Raw genomic sequence first — 22,133 nt, 5'->3', positions numbered from 1 at the left:
AGTGAGTTGCTGTTCATTTATCCAGTCAGTCTTGACCATGCTGTGTTGTGTTTGGCTGTAGTGGAGAAGATGAATAGTCAGGTGAGACTCATCACATACAGTATGCATCTTAAAGCGGAAGTAAACCCATCCATAAAACAGTTTAATTTCTGGCACGTGCCGGAAATGTAACACTCCCATTGGTTGTGCTCTCAACCAAACTGTCTAATCATCCAATGGCTGGTGTCTAAACTGATCACACGTGCAACATCATGGCAGTTGTAGATTAAACAGGGGCAAAGATGGCAGCTTCCTTGGCTGAAAATGATAGGGGGGGGGGGTTTACTTACACCTTAACTGCTAATTTAGTTGTTGCCTGCCCACCGGGGCGGTGTGGGCGTTAGCGGTAAAGCGCCGCTAGTTTTAGCGGCGATTTACTGCTGTTGTATCGATGCTTTTCGGCCGCTAACTGGGCACTTTTAACCCCATCTAGCAGCCAAGGAAGGGGTTAACAGCACCAGTTTTGCGACGCTTCGGCAGCGCTGCCGGAGCGGTATATACATTGCTCCCGCACTGCCCCAAACATGCTGCTTGCAGGACTTTTTTTCCTGTCCTGCAAGTGCACCGCCCCAGTGTGAAAGAACTCGGGCTTTCACACGGGCTGCAGGAGTGGCAGTTTACAGGCGCTAAAAAGCATGAGATGCGCTTTTCAGACGTTTTACAGGCGCTATTTTTAGCGCAAAAACGCCTGAAAAATGCCTCAGTGTGAAAGGGGTGTAAGACCCCTTTTACACTGGGGCGCTTTCAGGCATTTTAGCGCTAAAATTAGCATCTGTAAAGCATCTGAAAAGCGCATCTCATGCCTCCCCAGTATGAAAACCCGAGTGCTTTCACACTGGGGCGGTGCGCTTGCAGGACAGGAAAAAAAGTTTTGCAAGCAGCATCTTTGAGGCGGTGTGAGAGCAATGTATACACCGCTCCTAAACTGCCCCTGCCTTTGAAATCAATGGGCAGCGCTGCCAAATCGACTGCAAAGCGCTTCAGCAACAGTTCTTTTCGGGCGCTTTTAACCCTTTCCTCAGCTGCTAGCAGAGGTTAAAATCTCCCCGCTAGCAGCCAAAAAGCACCGCTATAACAACATCGGTAAAGCGTCACTAAAACTGGCAGCGCTTTACCACTAACGCGCCCCCCCGCCCCGCCCCGGTGTGAAAGTAGCCTAAAAAGGAACTTCAACTAAAAAGAAAAGTTCTGCTTTCCCTCCTCCCTCCATGCCACTATTTTTCTCCTTGCACCCATTTTTGACAGGTACCCTAGACGAGCAGAGCAGAAGTTTGCCCCCAACCCCCTGGGACTCACATCACAGGAGTCTGTGGGTCCATTCAGAATGCACAGTGGGCAAATGGCTGTAAGCCAGTAGGAAGTCCCAGTCGGCTTCCCAAAATCAAAATAGTCACTGGAGGCCCAAAGATCGGTGAAGAACCGGCCCGGGTGATGAAAGCATTGGATCCCTGGTCTGGTAATTGTGCGTTTATTAAAAGTCAGCAGCTAAAGTATTTGTAGCTGCTGACTTACATGTACGGTGGAAGGGCGGCCCTTAAGCGCATAATCACGTACCTGTACGCCATTCGCTGTCATCGGCTCTGGGGCACGCGTACCCGCCGCCGGTGCCACGCTCTCACTGTGATTGGACACAGCGGGAGCAAATCAGCAGGTCCGGCGGGCAAAATGGCCGCCGGCCACCCGCGATTGTTCAGAGGAGAGACAGAACGGCAGACTGCCTATGTAAACAAGGCAGACCGTCCTTCTGTGTGAGAGGAAAATGGAGATCTTGCGTTTCTGCCAAGTAGAAACATGGATCTCGGTTTCCCTCCAGTGTCAGCATTCCCCCCAGTTAGAAAGCACTCCATAGGAGCACACTTAACCCTTTGATCGCCCCTGATGTTGCCAGTGTAATTTATACAGTGACAGTGCTTTTTTTTTTTTTAGCACTGATCACTGTATTGGTGTCACTGGTTCACAAAAACTGTCACTTAGTGTCAGATTTGTCCACCGCAATGTAGCAGTCCCCACCGCAATGTAGCAGTCCCGCTAAAAATTGCTGATCGCCGCCATTACTAGTAAAAACAATAAAAAAAAAAAAATAAAAAGTCCATAAAAAATATCCCATAGTTTGTAGACGATATAACTTTTGCGCAAACCAATTAAAATACACCCATTGCAATTTTTTTTTTTTATCAAAAATATGTAGCAGAATACATATTGGCCTAAATTGATGAAGAATTTCGATTTTTTACATTTTTTTATTGGCTATGTTTTTTAGCAGAAAGTAAAAAATTGTCGGGCTTTCTTGTCTATAAGGCAAAAAAAAAACAAAAAAAAACTGCAGAGATGATCAAATACCACCAAAAAAAAAGCTCTATTTGTGGGAAAAAAAGGACAACAATTTTGTTTGGGTACAGCGTCACACAACCGCGCAATTGTCAGGTTAAGCGACGCAGTGCCATATCGCAAAAAATGGTCTGGTCTGGAAGGGGGTAAAACCTTCCGGAGCTGAAGTGGTTAAAGGATAAGTTCACTTTTTTTTTTATCTAAATACCAGCTCCCCTACGTACCAATATAGCATCAAAGAACTTTTGCAAAAATAAAAAAGCTTTACATTTATTCTACACAAACTTACCTCATTCTTTATGGATGTTTCAAAACATTGCTCGATTACTCCTACCTTACTTCCTGGTCAGACTAAAGGTCATGACACAGGAAGGAGTTGACCTCGTTAGCACACACCCTGCATCAACTACCCTCAGCTGGTCAACTCCTTCCTGTGTCATGGCTTAAAGCGGGGATCCTCAAACTACGGCCCTCCAGCTGTTGCGGAACTACACATCCCATGAGGCCTTGTAAAACTCTGACATTCACAGACATGGCTAGGCATGATGGGAATTGTAGTTCTTGAACAACTGGAGGGCCATAGTTTGAAGACCCCTGGCCTAAAGTCTACCCAGAAAGTAAGGCATAAGTAATTGAGCAGTGTTTTGAAACAACCATAAAAAAAAACCCCCAAAAAAACCACACATTTACCCCAAGTTTTGTATAAAGTTTAAGATCGTGTTACGCCGAGTAAATAGATACTTAATGCTTTAAAATTATGCATGCACCTGGAATGGCAACAAACTACGGTACTTAATCTCCATAGGCAATGCTTTCAATGCCTTAACAGCAGGGGTCTCAAACTGGCAGCCCTCCAGCTGTTGCGAAACTACAAGTCCCATGAGGCTGACAGTGACAAGCATGACTTCCTCAGGCAGAGGCATGATGGGACTTGTGGTCCAGGTGGTTCTGCAACAGCTGGAGGGCCACCAGTTTAAGACCCCTGCTTTACAGGTTACTGGGTTTAGAGTTACATAGGAGGTCTAGCGCTATAATTATTGCTCTAACATTTGTGACAATACCTCATATGTGCAGTGCGAATACCATTTACATATCCATGCGATTTAAAAAAAAAAAAAAAAAAAATTATTTTTGTACTGTCGCTTTAATTTTTTAATCACTTTTATGGGGTAAATATTGTGGTTTTTTTAAATTCATTAAAGCGTATTTTTTCCCAAAAAAGTTGATTGCAAAACCGTTGCGCAAATACCCTGTGACATAAAAAAAAACTGCAACTATCACCATTTTATTCCCTATGCTCCACAAAAAAAAAAAAAATTATAAATATATATATATATTCCTGAGTACGGAAACCCATCAAGCACTTCTAATGTTGGGATCTTTTGATTTTAACATATGTATGATTATATATGTGTATGTATGAATGAGAGAGAGAAGAGCTCTATACACATATATATATATATATATATATATATACACACACACACACACACACATATTTGGGTGTTATAAGTAATTTTCTAGAAAAAAAATACTGTGAGAAGTGTGAAAACATTTTATATGCTGTTGAAAATGAAAAACACAATAATGAACTCTGATGAACGACAAAACACTTCTTTTCTTGTAAAGCACAGGAGTGCCTTCTAGCAGCAATTAGGAAAATGTAATTGGCCTATACTCAAAATAGGCAACTTTTATCCAAACATTCCATTGTCTACATTTAGCACTAGACATGTGCACAGCCAAAAAATTTGTTCATTTTCGTTTTTGTTTCATTAGTTTAATATTTTTTTCGTTTTTCGGGTCATTCGTTATGATCGTAATTCGTAAATTCGTTCATTCCTAAATTCGTAAATGCGTACATTCGTAAATTCGAACATTCGTACATTCGTACATTTGTAAATTAGAAAATTCGGAAATTTGTAAATTCGAAGTTTGAAAATCCAAAAACCCGAAAATTCACAAATCTGAAATAGTAACTAACTATTAAATTATAGGTATTGTAATTTCCTTTCAAAATTGATTGTCAGTGAACATAACAAATACGAATTTATCCGAAGTTACGAATTATCCAAAAGGAATGCTGCATCTAAACAAATGGAACGGAACAAATGAATAATAAATAATAATAATAAAACGTTGTTATTATTATTATTGTTATTTATTATTATCAATTCATTACGTTCCATTCCGTTTTTTCGGATCATTCATAACTTCAGATAAATTTGTATGTGTTACATTCACTAACAGCCAAATTTGAAAGGAAATTACAATACCTATAATTTAAAAGTTACTAGTAATTACTAATAGTTAAGTTATTATTACATAGTTACATAGTAGGTGAGGTTGAAAAAAGACACAAGTCCAACCTATGTGTGTGATGATATGTCAGTATTACATTGTACATCCCTGTATGTTGTGGTCATTCAAGTGCTTATCTAATAGTTTCTTGAAGCTATCAATGCTCCCCGCTGAGACCACCGCCTGTGGAAGGGAATTCCACATCCTTGCCGCTCTTACAGTAAAGAACCCTCTACGTAGTTTAAGGTTAAACCTCTTTTCTTCTAATTTTAATGAGTGGCCACGAGTCTTGTTAAACTCTCTTCTGCGAAAAAGTTTTATCCCTATTGTGGGGTCACCAGTCTGGTATTTGTAAATTGAAATCATATCCCCTCTCAAGCGTCTCTTCTCCAGAGAGAATAAGTTCAGTGCTCGCAACCTTTCCTCATAACTAAGATCCTCCAGACCCTTTATTAGCTTTGTTGCCCTTCTTTGTACTCGCTCCATTTCCAGTACATCCTTCCTGAGGACTGGTGCCGAGAACTGGACCGCATACTTTAGGTGCGGCCGGACCAGAGTCTTGTAGAGCGGGAGAATTATCGTTTTATCTCTGGAGTTGATCCCCCTTTTAATGCATGTCAATATTCTGTTTGCTTTGTTAGCAGCAGCTTGGCATTGCCTGCCATTGCTGAGCCTATCATCTACTAGGACCCCCAGGTCCTTTTCCATCCTAGATTCTCCCAGAGGTTCTCCCCCCAGTGTATAGATTGCATTCATATTTTTGCCACCCAAATGCATTATTTTACATTTTTCTACATTGAACCTCATTTGCCATGTAGTCGCCCACCCCATTAATTTGTTCAGGTCTTTTTGCAAGGTTTCCACGTCCTGCTGAGAAGTTATTGCCCTGCTTAGCTTAGTATCGTCTGCAAATACAGAGATTGAACTGTTTATCCCAGCCTCCAGATCGTTTATGAACAAATTAAATAGGATTGGTCCCAGCACAGAACCCTGGGGAACCCCACTACCCACCCCTGACCATTCTGAGTACTCCCCATTTATCACCACCCTCTGAACTCGCCCTTGTAGCCAGTTTTCAATCCATGTACTCACCCTATGGTCCATGCCAACGGACCTTATCTTGTACAGTAAACGTTTATGTGGAACTGTGTCAAATGCTTTTACACCACGTCTACGGGCCTTCCTTTATCTAGATGGCAACCCACCTCCTCATAGAAGGGTAATAGATTGGTTTGGCAAGAACGATTCTTCATGAATCCATGCTGATTACTTCTAATGATACCGTTCGTATTACTAAAATCTTGTATATAGTCCCTTATCATCCCTTCCAAGAGTTTACATACTATTGATGTTAGGCTAACTGGTCTGTAATTCCCAGGGATGTATTTTGGGCCCTTTTTAAATATTGGTGCTACATTGGCTTTTCTCCAATCAGCTGGTACCATTCCAGTCAGTAGACTATCTGTAAAAATTAGGAACAACGGTCTGGCAATCACTTGACTGAGTTCCCTAAGTACCCTCGGATGCAAGCCATCTGGTCCCGGTGATTTATTAATGTTAAGTTTCTCAAGTCTAATTTTAATTCCGTCCTCTGTTAACCATGGAGGTGCTTCCTGTGTTGTGTCATGAGGATAAACACTGTAGTTTTGGTTACTGAAGCCCCCCGATTCACACGTGAAGACTGAGGAGAAGAATAAATTCAATACCTTCGCCATCTCCCCATCCTTTGTAACCAGATGTCCTTCCTCATTCTTTATGGGGCCAATAAGGTCTGTCCTCCCTTTTTTACTGTTTACATACTTAAAGAATTTCTTGGGATTTTTTTTGCTCTCCTCCGCTATGTGTCTTTCATGTTCTATCTTAGTTGTCCTAATTGCACCCTTACATTTCCAGTTGCATTCTTTATAAAGTCTGAATGCTGAGGATGATCCCTCAACCTTGTATTTTTTGAAGGCCTTCTCCTTTGCTTTTATATGCATTTTTACATTGGAGTTAAGCCATCCAGGACTTTTGTTCGCTCTTTTAAATTTATTACCCAATGGGATACATTGGCTAATGCCCTTATTTAATATGCTCTTAAAGCAAACCCATCTCTCCTCCGTATTCTTTGTTCCTAATATTTTATCCCAATTTATGCCTTTTGGCAAGGTTTGTAGTTTAGGGAAGTTGGCTCTTTTGAAATTCAGTGTCTTTGTATTCCCTTTATGTTTCCCATTTGTGTGATTTATACTGAAACTAATTGACCTGTGATCGCTAAATTGCCCCGTATTTCCACATCCGTGATCAGGTCTGTATTGTTGGTAATCAGTAGATCCAGTAATGTTTTATTTCTAGTTGGTGCGTCTACCATCTGACCCATAAAATTGTCCTGCAAGACATTAAGGAACTGACGAGCCTTAAATGAATGCACGGTTCCCTCCGTCCAGTCTATGTCTGGATAATTAAAATCCCCCATTATGATAACACTTCCCATCCTTGCTGCTAATCCAATTTGTGATAGGAGATCCATCTCCACTTCCTCCCTTAGGTTAGGGGGCCTATAGCATACTCCCAGTGTTATTTTCCCCTTAGCTTCATCCCTTTGGAGCTCTACCCATAAGGATTCCACCTCCTCTCTAGCTCCCACAGTGATGTCATCTCTCACATTCACTTGTACATTATTCTTGATATATAGGCATACCCCTCCCCCTTTTTTACCTTCTCTATCCTTGCGGTATAGGGTATACCCTTGAATGTTTGCCAGCCAATCATGAGAGCTGTTGAACCAGGTCTCTGAAATTCCCACAAAATCCAAATCCTCCTCATACAACAGTATCTCTAGTTCACCCATCTTGTCCGCCATGCTCCTGGCATTGGTGAACATGCCACATAGTTTAGACCGGTCGCATATTGTCCTCATATTGGGTGTTTCGAGATTGCAACTAGGACTTGCTACTATACTCACCTTGTGTTTTTGTGCTTTGGTTAACCTACCACTAATGCCCCCAATACTACCCTCTGAAATATCTTCCGCGCTGGCTATCTCTGCCTCTGGACCCTCCCCCCCATCGCCTAGTTTAAAAACCCCTCTAACTTTTTGGCCATCTTCATTCCCAGCAGATCTGCACCCTCCTCATTTAGGTGCAGTCCGTCCCTTCTATAGTACCGGTTACCGACTGAGAAGTCGGCCCAGTCCTCCAGGAACCCAAACTCCTCCTTACTACACCAGTTCTTCAGCCACTTGTTTACTTCCCTAATCTCCCTCTTCCTTTCTGGTGTGGCTCGATGTACCGGTAGTATTCCTGAGAATACTACCTTGGAGGTCCTTTTCCTCAATTTAGCTCCTAAGTCCCTAAAATCGTTCTTTAGGACACTCCATCTGCTTCTGACTTTGTCATTGGTGCCAACGTGCACCATGACAGCCGGGTCTTCCCCAGCCCCTCCCAGTAATCTGTCCACCAGATCCGTGATGTGCCGAACCCGAGCGCCCGGTAGACAACATACTGTTTGGTGCTTCAGGTCTTGGTTACGGATTGCCCTCTCTGTCCTTCTAAGAATTGAGTCCCCTACCACCAGAATCTGTCTTTCCTTTCCCTTTGCTGCCCCCCCACTCTCACTGGAGGAGTTCTTCCCCCGGCAGCTAGAAGAGTCCCTCAGCTCCAGCAGTGCTGGTCCCTGACTGGTTTCACCAATGTCACTCAATGGAGCGTACTTATTGGGATGCTCCAGTCCTGGATCAGCCCCCCTGGCACTTCCCCCTCTACCCCTCCTGACTGTCACCCATCTACTCTTTGCTAGTGCCAGCACCTCTTTGTCTCCACCCGCCTCTGTGCTGGCCCCTGCCGGCACCTGCCGTGTACGTTCCTGGCTCTCCTTTAGTATTAGTTAACTATTATTTCAGATTTCCGAATTTTTAAATTTACGAATTCACTAGTTTACTAATGTACGAATGTATGAATGAACGAATGTACATTCGTAAATTGCGAATGTACGAATGTACCAATGCCCAAATTTACGAATGTCCAATTTTATCGAATTTACGAATATTCGGAAAAAATTTGTTAAATGGGTTTTCGTTAATTCGGATATTCCCGAATTAACGAATTTGTCAAAATTCGTTAAAAAACGAATTTGGAACTAAACGAATTGCACATGCCTATTTAGCACTGTTACATTTATTGAAAGTTATTTTAGAGGCCAAAAGAAACTTTATTTTTCTGCAGATCTTAGCAACAGGAAACTTTTCTTGAACTCCTACAGCTCACTTTTCCACTGGTCAAGCCCAGAAGAAAAAAGGGGGGTGGGGGGGGGGGAGAGAGGCTAAAAACCCACAGACGAAAGCAAATATTTCTGAAGAATAAGCATCCTCAGAATTTGGAAAGCTAAAAAGTTCGACTTGATCCTCTGCACCACAGGATGTACTTGGTGGGATGAGCAGCAGAAAATGGTGGCTTTGAAAAAAATAAGTACACTTTTCTGCAAAGCTGTGGCTTATGTTTTTCTTATGAGATAAATGTTTTGTCCGTTGCCAGAGAACACTCAACACAAGTTAACACCCTCGTGTTAGTCACCAAAAATTGCTTCTAGCAGGAGCACCCATCAACTCCGTGCTGCTTTACAGCCTACAGAATTCTAAAAAAACTTTCCTCGCAATACAAGATCTATTAAAACTAGATTTTATAGTAGAAGTCCACTTAGGCCCAAATAGCGTAGGGAAGGGTAAAAAAAACCTCTGTTAGATTATTATAGCTGCCCGATACACTTTTTAATACATTGAAGCAGAGTTTGAACTTTTTATTGGTTTTAGAGTTTTTTGGGGTTTTTTTTTTTTATTTTTGTGGCCCTTTGGGAAGATTTGCCATCACTTCTTGTACCAGTTACTACTGCCACCATGAAGAGGATGCAAGCCAAGATCTTCAACAAGCACAAACATAGTAATAAAATACCTTCTAATTTCCCCCCGATTACTTCTGTCCCCCAGACCAAGCCCTCATTCCTAGGCGCAGGAGATCAACAATCCCCAATATTAGGGAGTGAGTTTGCCTGTCCAATTATTTGATTAATTATTTGATTGGCCAGCAGAGGGGCCCTCTCAGGATCCAGAAGACTGACATCAGACCAAGGGGAAAGAAGGGGACAAGCCAACGTAAATTTACTGCTAACGTGGGGCCAGTGGTAGCCACAAGCTGAAACTGCATCAGTGAGGGACCTGGGTGGGGGGGACACTGATGAATATAACTGGTTTCACCAGGCAAGGAAAACCTAACACCTGGCAGGATGGGTTAGACCAGTGGTTCTCAACCTGGGGGTCGAATGGCGATTTGCCAAGGCCACCAAATCCTGGGCTGTTCCTGAAGCCCGCAACGCTCTCCCAACCTTTTTGTGGCCACCCAGATGGGCTGTTCCTGGAGCCCATCCACTTAGCCTCTTCGCAGCCACCCATTCAGTTCACGGCATGGGTGGGGGGCAGAGACTAGAGGTTAGCTGACTGGTGAGGAATGTGAAGTGGGAGAGGCTGGAGGAGACCCTATCTCCTGATTTCAGCATAGGCGTCACTGCTGTGAGAGACACCACAGAGCTGGAGACACAGTGAAGCCAGAGACACAGTAACACTACCTGTGATTATAGTTGCCATTAAAAGTCACCCACTACAGTTTTAAGATCAGCAGATGACCTTGATCAAGAGCACCTAAGTTGGCTGATCAGAACTCCCCCCAGCACTGCCACTGATCCCAACTCCGACCCCACCAAGGAGTAAGAGAAGGAATAAAAATAGAGAATACATGGAAGGGAGAGGAAAAGAGGGGGAGGAACAAAGAAAAACTGAGAGAAAGAATAAGAAAGACGGCTAGAGAGAAGGATGGGGAAAACAAACAAGAAATTAGGATAAAGAGATAAAAGGGAAAAAAAGGGGAACAAAGAAAAAGAGTGGTACATCCTAAAATGTACCATAAGGGGTTTTAATACTGTACGAGTGGAAGGGACTCAGGGAGCGCTAAATGTCCGTGGGATAGGGGTGCAAATTACTTGTCTTTACTTAGGTGCTAACAACCCATTTTACTGTTAGGGGTCCCCACAACTTGATCAATTTTATCAAGGGGTCATGGCACTAGAAAGGTTGAGAACCACTGGGTTAGACGGATGATTGGTGAGAGAAAAGGAAGAAAATACATTTTGCCTGGAGCGAGGCTTTGAATGCAGCAAATGTTTTGTTTTTTTTTGTTTTTTTTTTTTAAGCTACTGGGTCCCCTTGACAGACCAGTCATTTTATTCAAAAGGTGAACTTAAGCTGGCAATAGATGGATCAAAATTTGACTGGTTCAGCAGGGATCGACCAAATTTTGATCCATCTATGGCTGTTCTCGTTCAAAAGGAGTTAGGCTGGCCATACATTATACAATTATCTTGTACGATTTTCCTTTAGATTTGCCAAAACCATATATTATGAGGTCAAACTAAATCACTTTCAATTTATATGCAATCAGGCAGGCCCTTTCACTACATATTTATTAAGATACCGTAAATCTAAAGGAAACTGAATAAAAAAACATGTATAATGTATGGCCAGCTTTAGCTAGACTAGCATGTCCATACAGTAGGCCTATATAGACCAACACCAAGTTGGGAGTGTCAATAAGTATAAAGCTGGAACAAAAAGGTGTTGCTCCTAGCACCTCCCCACTATGTCTTGGTTCAAAAATATAAACACCACCATTAAATTCTGCCAAACCTAAAAAGCCCCCCAGCACATCAGACAGCTCTGGAAAACAATGCACTTTTATAACATCAGAATTATGGCTGGCAAGCTTATGAATACTAAATATCTATAGTAGGGAAAGAGATATTAAGACACCTCTTACCATGAATATGCCGTCTTTCACAAAATCCACTTCGTCTTCTGCTTTCCCTTCAAGATTTTCTGCTTAGAAAAAAAAACAGAAAAGAAAAATATATCGTGAGATCTGTGCAACCATCTACAAGTTACAAAAATTATTATTTGACTCTTAGGATTCTTTTCACATGGGCCTAGCTGCTGACTTACGATCTGAGGTGGATCATGCAGCAGCTGGCCCACGGTTCGCAGGCAAAACTGTGTCCATTGGATACGGGTGTGTGCCGTGGTACCCCTATTCACCTTTATGGGGCGCAGTGGCCAGCAGTATTGCCTGCCGAACACGATATACTTTACTTCTCTTGAAGCACAGCTTTGCGACTCCAGTAATGTGTTTGGGGCGGTCTGGTGGCCGCTGTCTAGTTTTGACAAGCGGCCGAGGAGAGCTCAAAGTGCGCCTCACCCACCTGGTTTTGCCACCTGACAGTGCCCATGTGAGAAGGGACCTTACTCTTTGCGCTGATTATTTTGGGATAATCTTAGTGGACCTTGAAATTAAAGCAGCCTGGCTTATCACAATGTTTATAAAATGTGTTCTTTTACAGCAGCAAGTTTTAAATTGGAGTAAACTTTATTGCCAACTTACATACAGCTTGGCTCGATTAAATTATCTAGATCCTGTATCTGGGGGGCTGCTGGGGATCCTGAAAAAGTACTTCATACAATTCCGACTACTACAGTGATAACCGCAATCTTCCAGACCCTGCCGGAGCCGCTTCCCCTCTGCACAATGGGCAAAACTCGCTCAGCACAACCGCCAATCAGAGAATGCCTTGTATTTTTTTTTTCAAAGAATACAAGACATTCTTTGAATGGATGAGGGTGGATGATATCACCATTTACCCTTGTCCAGTCAGAGTTATCGCACTTTGCAAAACATCATTTTTATTGTTTTTATACTACCTCTGATCATGTTCCATCATGAACGCCCCAAGAAATTAGGTGTTCAATATTATTCACTTGGGGTCAGCCCTTGGGGCCAATCGTCTGGCAAGTAGGTATTGGATCACTAGCTCTGGCTTCATGTTGTTGTCCAATCATAACCTATACTCCAATATACTTTTTACTTGTTGTTACAGACATCAGATATACACATCAGCCCCTGATGAAGCGAGGAGAGGTCGCGAAACGTGTCGGGTTAGAGATGTATCATGTATATCTGTACTCTCAATATTTTGATGTTATGTCATTATGGCCATGTTTTTAGGACTACTTTATCATGCTGCTGTTCTTATGAATTTGTCACTTATGTTCATGACTTGTACTGGATGATATTTTTTTCAATAAACTCTGTTATTACTTTTACATCCCTACATTTTACTTTATTTACCTGTGATCATCATGGACACTTCATTTAAAGTCCCACGGGTGAATCTTTGTTTCTCTGAATATTATTCACTTAATCACAATATACACACACACACGCCCCTATACGCCACCTACTGCTACACTCAGTTCATGAACATCTAAACTGGATGACAATTAGTTTGCAAAGCACTGTATCAAACAAAGGCCAATTGATCTTCCTGATCTTCTTCAGGTTCTTTGCAGTCACTTCCGGTGCACATGCATGTACTCAAACAACAGCTGCCCATCCTGAGGGTGACAATGGTGGAACAAGCCCATGCAACGGGCATACGGTGGCAAATTACAGTTAATGGTGGCAACCTACAGTCTCCACCAGAAGTGTCAGGGTGACAGTATATGGTGTATATTCCTTTCGTACCATACGGGAATTGTAGTTTAAAGGTTGTGCAAACAACGCCCAACTGGCCACGATGTACAACATGGATAAAATACGTCGCCAGCACACGATACGTTTTTATAATCACATAGAAGGGCAATATTTTGGGACCGTGCAGCGACCCTTTCTTCATCATAGGACCTGGAAGATAGCAGCAGCTACTAGAGTGAGTCCCCATCGCCACAGGGATCAGCCAGGTATAGAATATGCAAGCTTACATTGATCCACACCAGACAAATCAAACTATCCAAAAATATCCATACCTAGATTTCAGATTTAGGCCAGCCACCCATGGGTCAGCTTATTTGTTCAACCATCGGGTTGAACAAAACTGACCCAATTCAATGACACAGCAGGAAGGAATCCCCCATCCACTTCAAATGTGTGGATGGGGGAATCCTTCCTGCTGTGCCATTGTATCCAGACCAGGGTGGATTTGATTTAAATCACTAGTAAAAAGGCTTGATTTAAATCAACTTGATTTAAATCATAACTTTTAAAGAACAACTGTCATCTCTGTCCCTCTGCGGCTCCTCCTCTGACCCGCTGTTGACTCACCGACAGTTCCATTCACTTTAATGTGATGGCTGGTAATGCGGTGGTGACACAACAAGGTGAGGGGCGTGGAGGCAGCAGATGAGTGGATGCCCGCTAACAGGCGCTGCCAGGTGCTCTTTAAATGTAAGGAATGTAAATTTATTCTTGCTGGTAGTTCGAATCTTTAATATTTGCAAACAAAATGAAGGTTTCCCATTTAGAATAATAAGCTGTCAGGTTAGTAAAACAGTGCTATCAGAAGCGATTTAATCATACAGTTTATAGTGTACATAGATTTGCAAAACAATGAGATAAAGGAATATTCCTGAACTTTTGTTTATCTCATGGTTACTGTGAAATTGTGTGAATGCATCAATGCAGTGCATGTTATCTCAGCTTGCAGAGCTTGGATTCATTGAATGTGTTTACCAAAAATGTAAATATTGCCGAATATACAGCCTCATGCTACATAGCTAATCTCCATTTCATGTTGAATAAACTAAATTATTAATGTATCAATAGTATTCAATAGAAAACTATCTTTAGATATAGTTTTACTCCAAAAGCATTTTATCAAAATAAATTTGATAAAAATCCAAAAAATACAATTTAAAATCGAAAAAATCTGATTTAAAAAAAAAAAAAAAAATCAGATTTTTTTAGATTTTTTTTTTTAAATCATTGATTTTTATCCACCCTGATCCTAACTGCGGGGGCACTTGCCCGCTCTGAAAATACACAGAGCAGTGCTGCAGCCTTTTGCCTGCAGCACCGATCTAGTGAAAATATACCGACAGAGCAGTTGAAAGCAGAGGTCTGTCGTTAGATTGACTTCTGTTCAACCACAGGGTACACACACAGATCAAAATTTTCCGGCTCCCTGTATGGCCAGCAATAAAAGTGTGGGGTAAAAAAAAAACCACACAAAACATACATACTTGCATAGGTCCGATGCTGCACCTGTTGCCCGGGACCTCTAAAACTGAGAACTGAGCAATCAAAGACCGCTAAACGCTCAGTTCTTGGTCTTCAGTGAGTCAGTGACTGTCAGTCACCATTTCTCTGCTCTGCCCCTCCAGTACTCGCTGAAATACTGGACTGCAGAGGGGATGGGAGCAGCCGCTCAGGCACCTGGATGGATGCCAATATTAAAGTCCGGATTCCTCCAGAGCCTGGATTGGCTGAGTGACATCAGCTGACAGCGGACTTTAGCCCACTTTTGGCTGAATATGGGTCACAGGAGTGCAGAACTAAGTGCACTCCTGTGCCCTACAGGGGAAGTAGGGCCTAAAAAGCCTTAAAGCGGAGTTCCACCCAAAAGTGAAACTTCCGCTTTAAGGACTCTTGACCCCCTGACATGCCACATTTGGCATGTCATTTCTTTTGGGGGGGGGTACCTAGTTTTGATAGGTTTCCAGCTCCCACTTCCGCTACAGTGTGCCGAGCGGAAGTTCTCCTCCCCCCCCCCCCCTGCAATCTTCTGGTACAAGTCACAGGTCTGAGAAGATTGCCCAGCCATTCAGAACGTGCAGCACGACTCCCGCATGTGCAGCCGGGTTCCCACGCTTAAATTGCCGGCGCTGCGGAGACAAGAAGGAGAAAAGCGAGGCTTCGGACGGCCGCATCGCTGGACCGTGGGACAGGGGAGTGTCTGTTTATTAAAAGTCAGCAGCTACACTTTTTGAAGCTGCTGACTTTTAATAAACACAGAAATGGGTGGTGCCGGTTCACATATATATGCGATGCGGGAAACAGCGCGATTCCAGTGCAGGTTCTCGCATCGCATGTCACCTGCCAGCGGTTCACACTGACATCTGAAAACTGCCGCGGGTGTCAATGCAAAGTTAATGGACAACCCCAGATCAGGTCGCAGATCAAACTGCCAAATGGTGCAGGAATCGGTTCCCATAGGTGTGAACACCCATGCGATCAGATTCCAGTGAGGACCAAAAAAAGGGTCCAGCACCATTTTGGTGCAAATGCGATGGAAATTCAGCCATACAATCCGTATGGATGAATTCGCATCACACAGACATCGTATGTGATCTGCACAGCAGTGCGGTGCGAATCACATGCGTTATCTTACATCGCACAAATGTGAACCAGCCTAAAAGTTTGAAAATTACTTTTGAAACTACATTGTCATTTGTAATAAAAGATTTGGAGGCTGGGTCATGTGACAGCTTCAGCAGGTACGCAATAAAAAGGATTACAACAAAAAAACGTGGCTCCATACTGATTACAGGCAGCAATAAGGGTGGAGCATTGCTGCATGGTGGCCCTCCAGCTGTTGTGATACTCCAAGTCCCATCATGCCTCTGCCTTTGGGAGTCATGATTGTACCTGTAAGCCTTGCAATGCCTCATAGGACTTGTAGCTTTGCAACAGCTGGAGGGCCACAGGTTGCGCACCCATGCTTTAAGAAATACCATATACCTGCACCCCAATTTTTTCGAAAGCGATACATCAGTCCCAAAGAAGAACCTTACTAACCAAGTATCACTCCAAATCAAAGTCACACCTGTAAAATTAAACTTCAAAACATTGCAGTGTTAAATCTGCCTTACATGTTTCTATGAAGGAAACCCTTTCATGTCAGTTGCCTAAAAACATTGTTCCCCATCCAAAGAAAGCACTCCACCCTGACCTGTGGGGACTAATAAGACTTGTATCAAAGCATTGGTTTTGTGAAACAGCCTACGAAATAACCACATAGTTTTGTTGTGACTTGTGTGTGCCCACTTATTGCTGGCAAAGGCTCATCGAGTACCAGGAGGTAAAAATAGTTTGTGGAACTTCTCACAACACTGATGAGGTAACCTGAGATAATGAATCTATTGTTAAGAGATCTGGGGACAAAGATGGGAGTGTACATATAAATACATACATTGTACACCCGGGAAAACAAAATGCTAAGAAACTTGAGGAACACACCGATCAGCCATATCATTAGGACAGGTAAAGTAAATAACATTGATTATCTTGTTACATTGGCACCTGAACGTGGTTGGTATACACGGTATCTCACAATAGTGAGTGCACCCCTCACATTTTTGTAAATATTCTATTCTATCTTTTCATGTGACAACACTGAAGAAATGACACTTTGCTACAATGTAAAGTAGTGAGTGTACAGCTTGTATAACAGTGTAAATTTGCTGTCCCCTCAAAATAACTCAACACACAGCCATTAATGTCTAAACCGGTGGCAACAAAAGTGAGTACACCCCTAAGTGAAAATGTCTAAATTCGGCCCAATTAGCCGGTTTTCCTCATCAGTGTCATGTGACTCGTTACAAGGGCTCAGGTGTAAATGGGGAGCAGGTGTGTTAAATTTGGTGTCATCACTCTCACGTTCTCATACTGGTCACTGGAAATTCACCATGGCATCTCATGGGAAAGAACTCTCTGAGGATCTGAAAAAAAAAGAATTTTTGCTCTACATAAAGATGGCCTAGGACAGTGATGGCGAACCTTGGCACCCCAGATGTTTTAGAACTACATTTCCCATGATGCTCAACTACACATGAGCACTATGGGAAATGTAGTTCCAAAACATCTGGGGTGCCAAGGTTCGCCATTACTGGCCTAGGCTATAAAAATATTGCCAAGACCCTGAAACTGAGCTGCAGCACGGTGGCCTAGACCATACAGCGGTTTAGCAGGACAGGTTCCACTTAGAACAGGCCTCGCCATGGTCGACCAAAGAAGCATATCCAGAGGTTGTCTTTGGGAAATAGACATATGAGTGCTGCCAGCATTGCTGCAGAGGTTGAAGGGGTGGGGGGGTCAGCCTGTCAGTGCTCAGACCATACGCCGCACACTGCATCAAATTGGTCTGCATGGCTGTCGCCCCAGAAGGAAGCCTCTTCTAAAGATGATGCACAAGAAAGCCCGCAGTTTGCTGACTAAGGACATGGATTACTGGAACCATGTCCTTTGGTCTGATGAGACTAAGATAAGCTTATTTGGTTCAGATGGTGTCAAGCGTGTGTGACGGCAACCAGGTGAGGAGTACAATGACAAGTGTGTCTTGCCTAATGTCAAGCATGGTGGTGGGAGTGTCATGGTCTGGGGCTGCATGAGTGCTGCCGGCACTGGGGAGCTACAGTTCATTGAGGGAAACATGAATGCCAACATGTACTGTGACATACTGAAGCAGAGCATGATCCCCTCCCTTCGGAGACTGGGCCGCAGGGCAGTATTCCAACATAACGACCCCAAACACACCTCCAAGACAACCACTACCTTGCTAAAGAAGCTGAGGGTAAAGGTTATGGACTGGCCAAGCATGTCTCCAGACCTAAACCCAATTGAGCATCTGTAGGGCATCCTCAAATGGAGGGTGGAGCAACGCAAGGTCTCTAATAAGGATGAGCTCCGGCGTGTTCGCACAGCCCACGTGTAGAGCCCGCCAGGAAGTTAGCACTTTCACCTTGCAGCACTAGGGTCCCCGGTTAGAATCAAAACCACAGCACTACCTGCCTGGAGTTTAAAAATATATTTTTACTTTGCTATAAAACATATCCAATAAAAAGTCTAATTTCTTCATCAATTTAGGCCAATATGTATTCTTCTACATATTTTTGGTTAAAAAAATACCAATAAGTGTATATTGATAGGTTTGCGCAAAAATTATAGCGTCCACAAACTATGGTGTGTATATATATATATATATATATATATATATATATATAAATTTCTACTAGTAATGGCGGCAATCAGTGACTTATAGCGGGAATGCGATATTGCGGCCGACAAATCGGACACCTGACACTTTTTTGGGAGCAGTGACACTAATACAGTGATCAGTGCTAAAAAAATATGCATTGTTACTGTACTAACGACACTAGCAGGAAAGGGTTTAACATCAAGGGCGATCAAAGGGTTAAATATGTTCCCTAGGAGTGCTCTCTAACTGTGGGGGGTGATTTGACTGGGGGAATGTAAAGATCTGTGTCCCTGCCTGTTTTGCATAGACAGACCGCCATTCTGCCTTTCTCCTGAACGATCGGCGGGTCCTGGCGGACATCTTTTCAGCCGGACCCGTTGATTGGCTCCCCCTGTGTCCGATCACAGCGAGAGCGGGTCGCTGGTGGCGCACGCCCTAGACCCCGAAGTGTTCGATCGTGTACCAGGTACATGATCTGGTGCAGAGCTCCCGCCCTGCCACAGTATATCTACGGTGGGCGGTCGCCAAGTGGTTAATATAAAAATGCCAAAAATAGTACAAAAACCCCCAAAATGACCCTTACTTGTAGACATCCCAAGGTCTCATTTTTTCCCACAATTGTTTGAAAATTAGGAACCTCGCTGATGATGAGGGGGTTAAACAGAATGGTGCTGATCTATTATTTTCACCACTCACAAATGGTCAATCCCTCTCCTTTTCCTGTTGTAAGGGGAAGTGGAGGGATCAACTTTGTAAACAGTACCATGTGATGGCCAATCACAGCGATCACATGGTATTTCGCCCCTTGGATCAGTGTCTCTGTCAGGGGCGGATCGGGGGGGCAATGGGGCAATTGCCCCCCTCCGAGAATGCGGGTGAGAGCGCAGGCGGCTGGCTCCACGGATGACAGAGCGGGCGTGTGGGCCAGGTGAGAGTCTGAGAGCGGGCAGGTGAGAGAGCGGGCAGGCGGGCCGGGCGAGAGAGCGGGCAGGCGGGCCGGGCGAGAGAGCGGGCAGGCGGGCGAGAGAGCGGGCAGGCGGGCGAGAGAGCGGGCAGGCGGGCCGGGCGAGAGTCAGAGAGCGGGCGGGCTGCTGGCCAATCAGAGAGCCGGCAGGCGGGGGAGCAGAGAGATGACATCTCTCATCGCCCGCCCTGCATCCCTGCAGTTCCACCCTTACTGTCCAGGCAGCTGCGGGCAGCAGAGAGATTGTATCATCTCTCTGCTGCCTGACTGGCAATCTACTGCCTGGCTCTCTGGGACACAGCAGGAAAGTGACACAGCAAGTGACAATTTTAGCAGGCAAGTGACAATCTGCAACTGGTGGCAGGTGACGTGGCAAGTGACAATCCGTAAAGGGTGGCAGGCGACGTGGCAAGTGAAACGCTCAGGGATCCCACTGATTCTGCATTATGGTGAGTTGAACTATTTCATTTTATATAACGATGTAATAATAGAAATAATGCACTTCAATCATCCTGACACCATAACAACCATGGTGAAAAATAAGCTGCCCGATGGCTACTTATCCAGTGTAGTTTATGAGCTGAACTGGGTAAATATAGGGTCACCAGTCAGCCATTTAAAGATGTACCCCAGTAGAGAAGGGGTTAAAGTGTATTTACACTTTTGCAGCTAAATGGAGAGAACACCTAGTTATATTTGTTATATGTTCCCATTCATATAACATTTAAAAAAAATAATATATTTAACCATTCTGCCTACATTGCTTGAAATAGCTACCTAGGTTCCCCCTATGTAATGTTAAAGTGAAACTTCACTCTCTCAATCAACATTATTCTTAATCCTTATGCTGCCAACATTAGTAAAAATATAGGAAAGTCTATAATTTTTACTTGTTTTAAACTTTTATTTTTATTTTATTTTTACATTTCTTCAGTTACTTCCTGGTTTCTCGCCTAGGAAAATGATGTCACATATCACAAGAGCTTTCAGGAGGGGAGGTGAGGAGGAGGGGATTTCTCAGCTAAGCAAACTCTCCTGCCTGCATACCTGAGCTCAGGGCTGCTGTTAGAAATCATGGGGCCCCGTACAGCCTGACAGGGCCCCTCCGTCCCTGAAAATTCCAAACAATATTTTTGCTAAAATGCAATGGTCGTGATGCTACACTTTGCAGCAATGGCAGAAATTACACCCCTGTCGAACAAGACCTATTCAAGTACATAGCGCTGCTCTGCAAGTGCCCTACCACTGGTAGGCTTGTGCGAAGGCTGTGAGGAGGCAATACTCAGAGAGAAAATTATTCTTCAGAATTTCTTTTTTATTTTACTTTTTTTTTACATTTTTTAACAGACCCCTAATGTCTCACATTTAGGACAGAGAAAGAGTCTGAGGACATAGATTTATCAGTTCCTTTCTCAGCAGCCCAGCTGCAGAAGACAGTGAATGAGTGGGAAGCACTCTGAGGCTTCCCGTTCATTCACAAACTGAAGCATGGTAAACACAATTTACTATGCTTCAGGGATGAATGGACACAGAGAGTGATCGGTACCAACTGCTCACTGTGTTTATTCAGGAATGGAAGGGGACGGTTAATAGGACATATTTACCGGCCCCCGGCTCTCCATCCTGAAACAATCCCTCTGTGTACCCTCAGCAGCTGCCGGCGGGAGGGAAAAAAGGGAAGCTGACAGCGCTGGAGGGGAGGAAGGCCCAAGAGAAGGTGGAAGGGGGCACATAGAATAGAACCAATCCACCTGCAGAGCAGCTGGTGGGAAAGAGAGGAGGAGAAGCTGGAAGCACTGCAGGGGGATCCACAATAGTCACAAGTGTCAGCAATAAGGCAGTACAGCCAGCTAGGGTTGCCACCTCATCCCTTTAAACCTGAACACTATGAGTTACACAGGTTCTGAGGCTAATTAAATGCAGATAATGCAACGAGTTTAATTACCACCTTAATCAGCCACAGAACCTGTGTAATTATTATGTGTTCAGGTTTAAAGGGATGAGGTGGCCACTCTACAGCCGGCCCTCCCACTCAGCGGGTGCCTGGGCCCCCCTTTTGAACCGATGATGGGGCCCGGACCCAGTACAGAATGGCTGGCTGTAACTGTCTTCATCAGCGGCCCTGCCTGAGTTAAGGGCAAATGGATTCCAGGAAGAAAATGCTACATGAATCATTTGCCCTTACTCAAGATGGCCACGGCCAGCAATGCTAGGGGGGTGTCTTTCAAAGTGATTTCTCAACAAAATTGGACATGGATGGGTGGGGGAGTTTTCTTTGAATACTAAAAATGAATTAAATTTGTTTTTGGTTTATGGTGCTCAGATGCAGTGAAGATCTGCTTTTAAGGCCTCATGCACGCGAGACGCTGTTAAACGCGCGTTCAGAGGCAGTTGGACACTTTTTTTCAACTGCCCCTGAACCCATTCAATGTTATCCTATGTGTCCATGTACACAGTCTCGTTTTAAGGCAGTTGCGTTTAACCTCGTTTTTCCAGAAGCCAAAAAAATAGGTTCAGACGCAAACGTTTTCCAGGTTTCAGACGCCAAACGCCGGTACCGCGCTTAGCCGCGTTTGCGTTTATAAGTGTTTTTAAAGGAACATTTCACAACCCGAATTTGGGGCCCCATAGCTAGGGGCCACTTGGTGCTAGGAACCCCAAATTTGGTGTGCAAACA

The 22,133-nt window shown here is 43.7% G+C and overlaps 1 protein-coding gene across 5 annotated transcripts in view; it reads right to left on the bottom strand.

Annotated features, from left to right (window-relative positions):
* The window catches only part of AKAP13 (A-kinase anchoring protein 13), a 446,306-nt gene that overhangs the window by 180,686 nt on the left and 243,487 nt on the right, over positions 1 to 22,133 (bottom strand). For 4 of the 5 annotated variants that reach the window (XM_073618416.1, XM_073618419.1, XM_073618420.1 and 1 more), the window contains exon 8: positions 11,508 to 11,569. In XM_073618416.1, coding sequence (XP_073474517.1) covers positions 11,508 to 11,569 — 62 coding nt within the window. The remainder of the gene's footprint in view (positions 1 to 11,507; positions 11,570 to 22,133) is intronic. The other variant, XM_073618417.1, reaches the window with a different exon arrangement.

The sequence above is a fragment of the Aquarana catesbeiana genome, linkage group LG03 (genome assembly GCF_042186555.1).
Source record: "Aquarana catesbeiana isolate 2022-GZ linkage group LG03, ASM4218655v1, whole genome shotgun sequence".
NCBI lineage: Eukaryota > Metazoa > Chordata > Amphibia > Anura > Ranidae > Aquarana > Aquarana catesbeiana.
The sequence above is the reverse complement of the archived record's forward strand: the minus strand, read 5'-3'. Positions and strand labels throughout refer to the sequence as shown.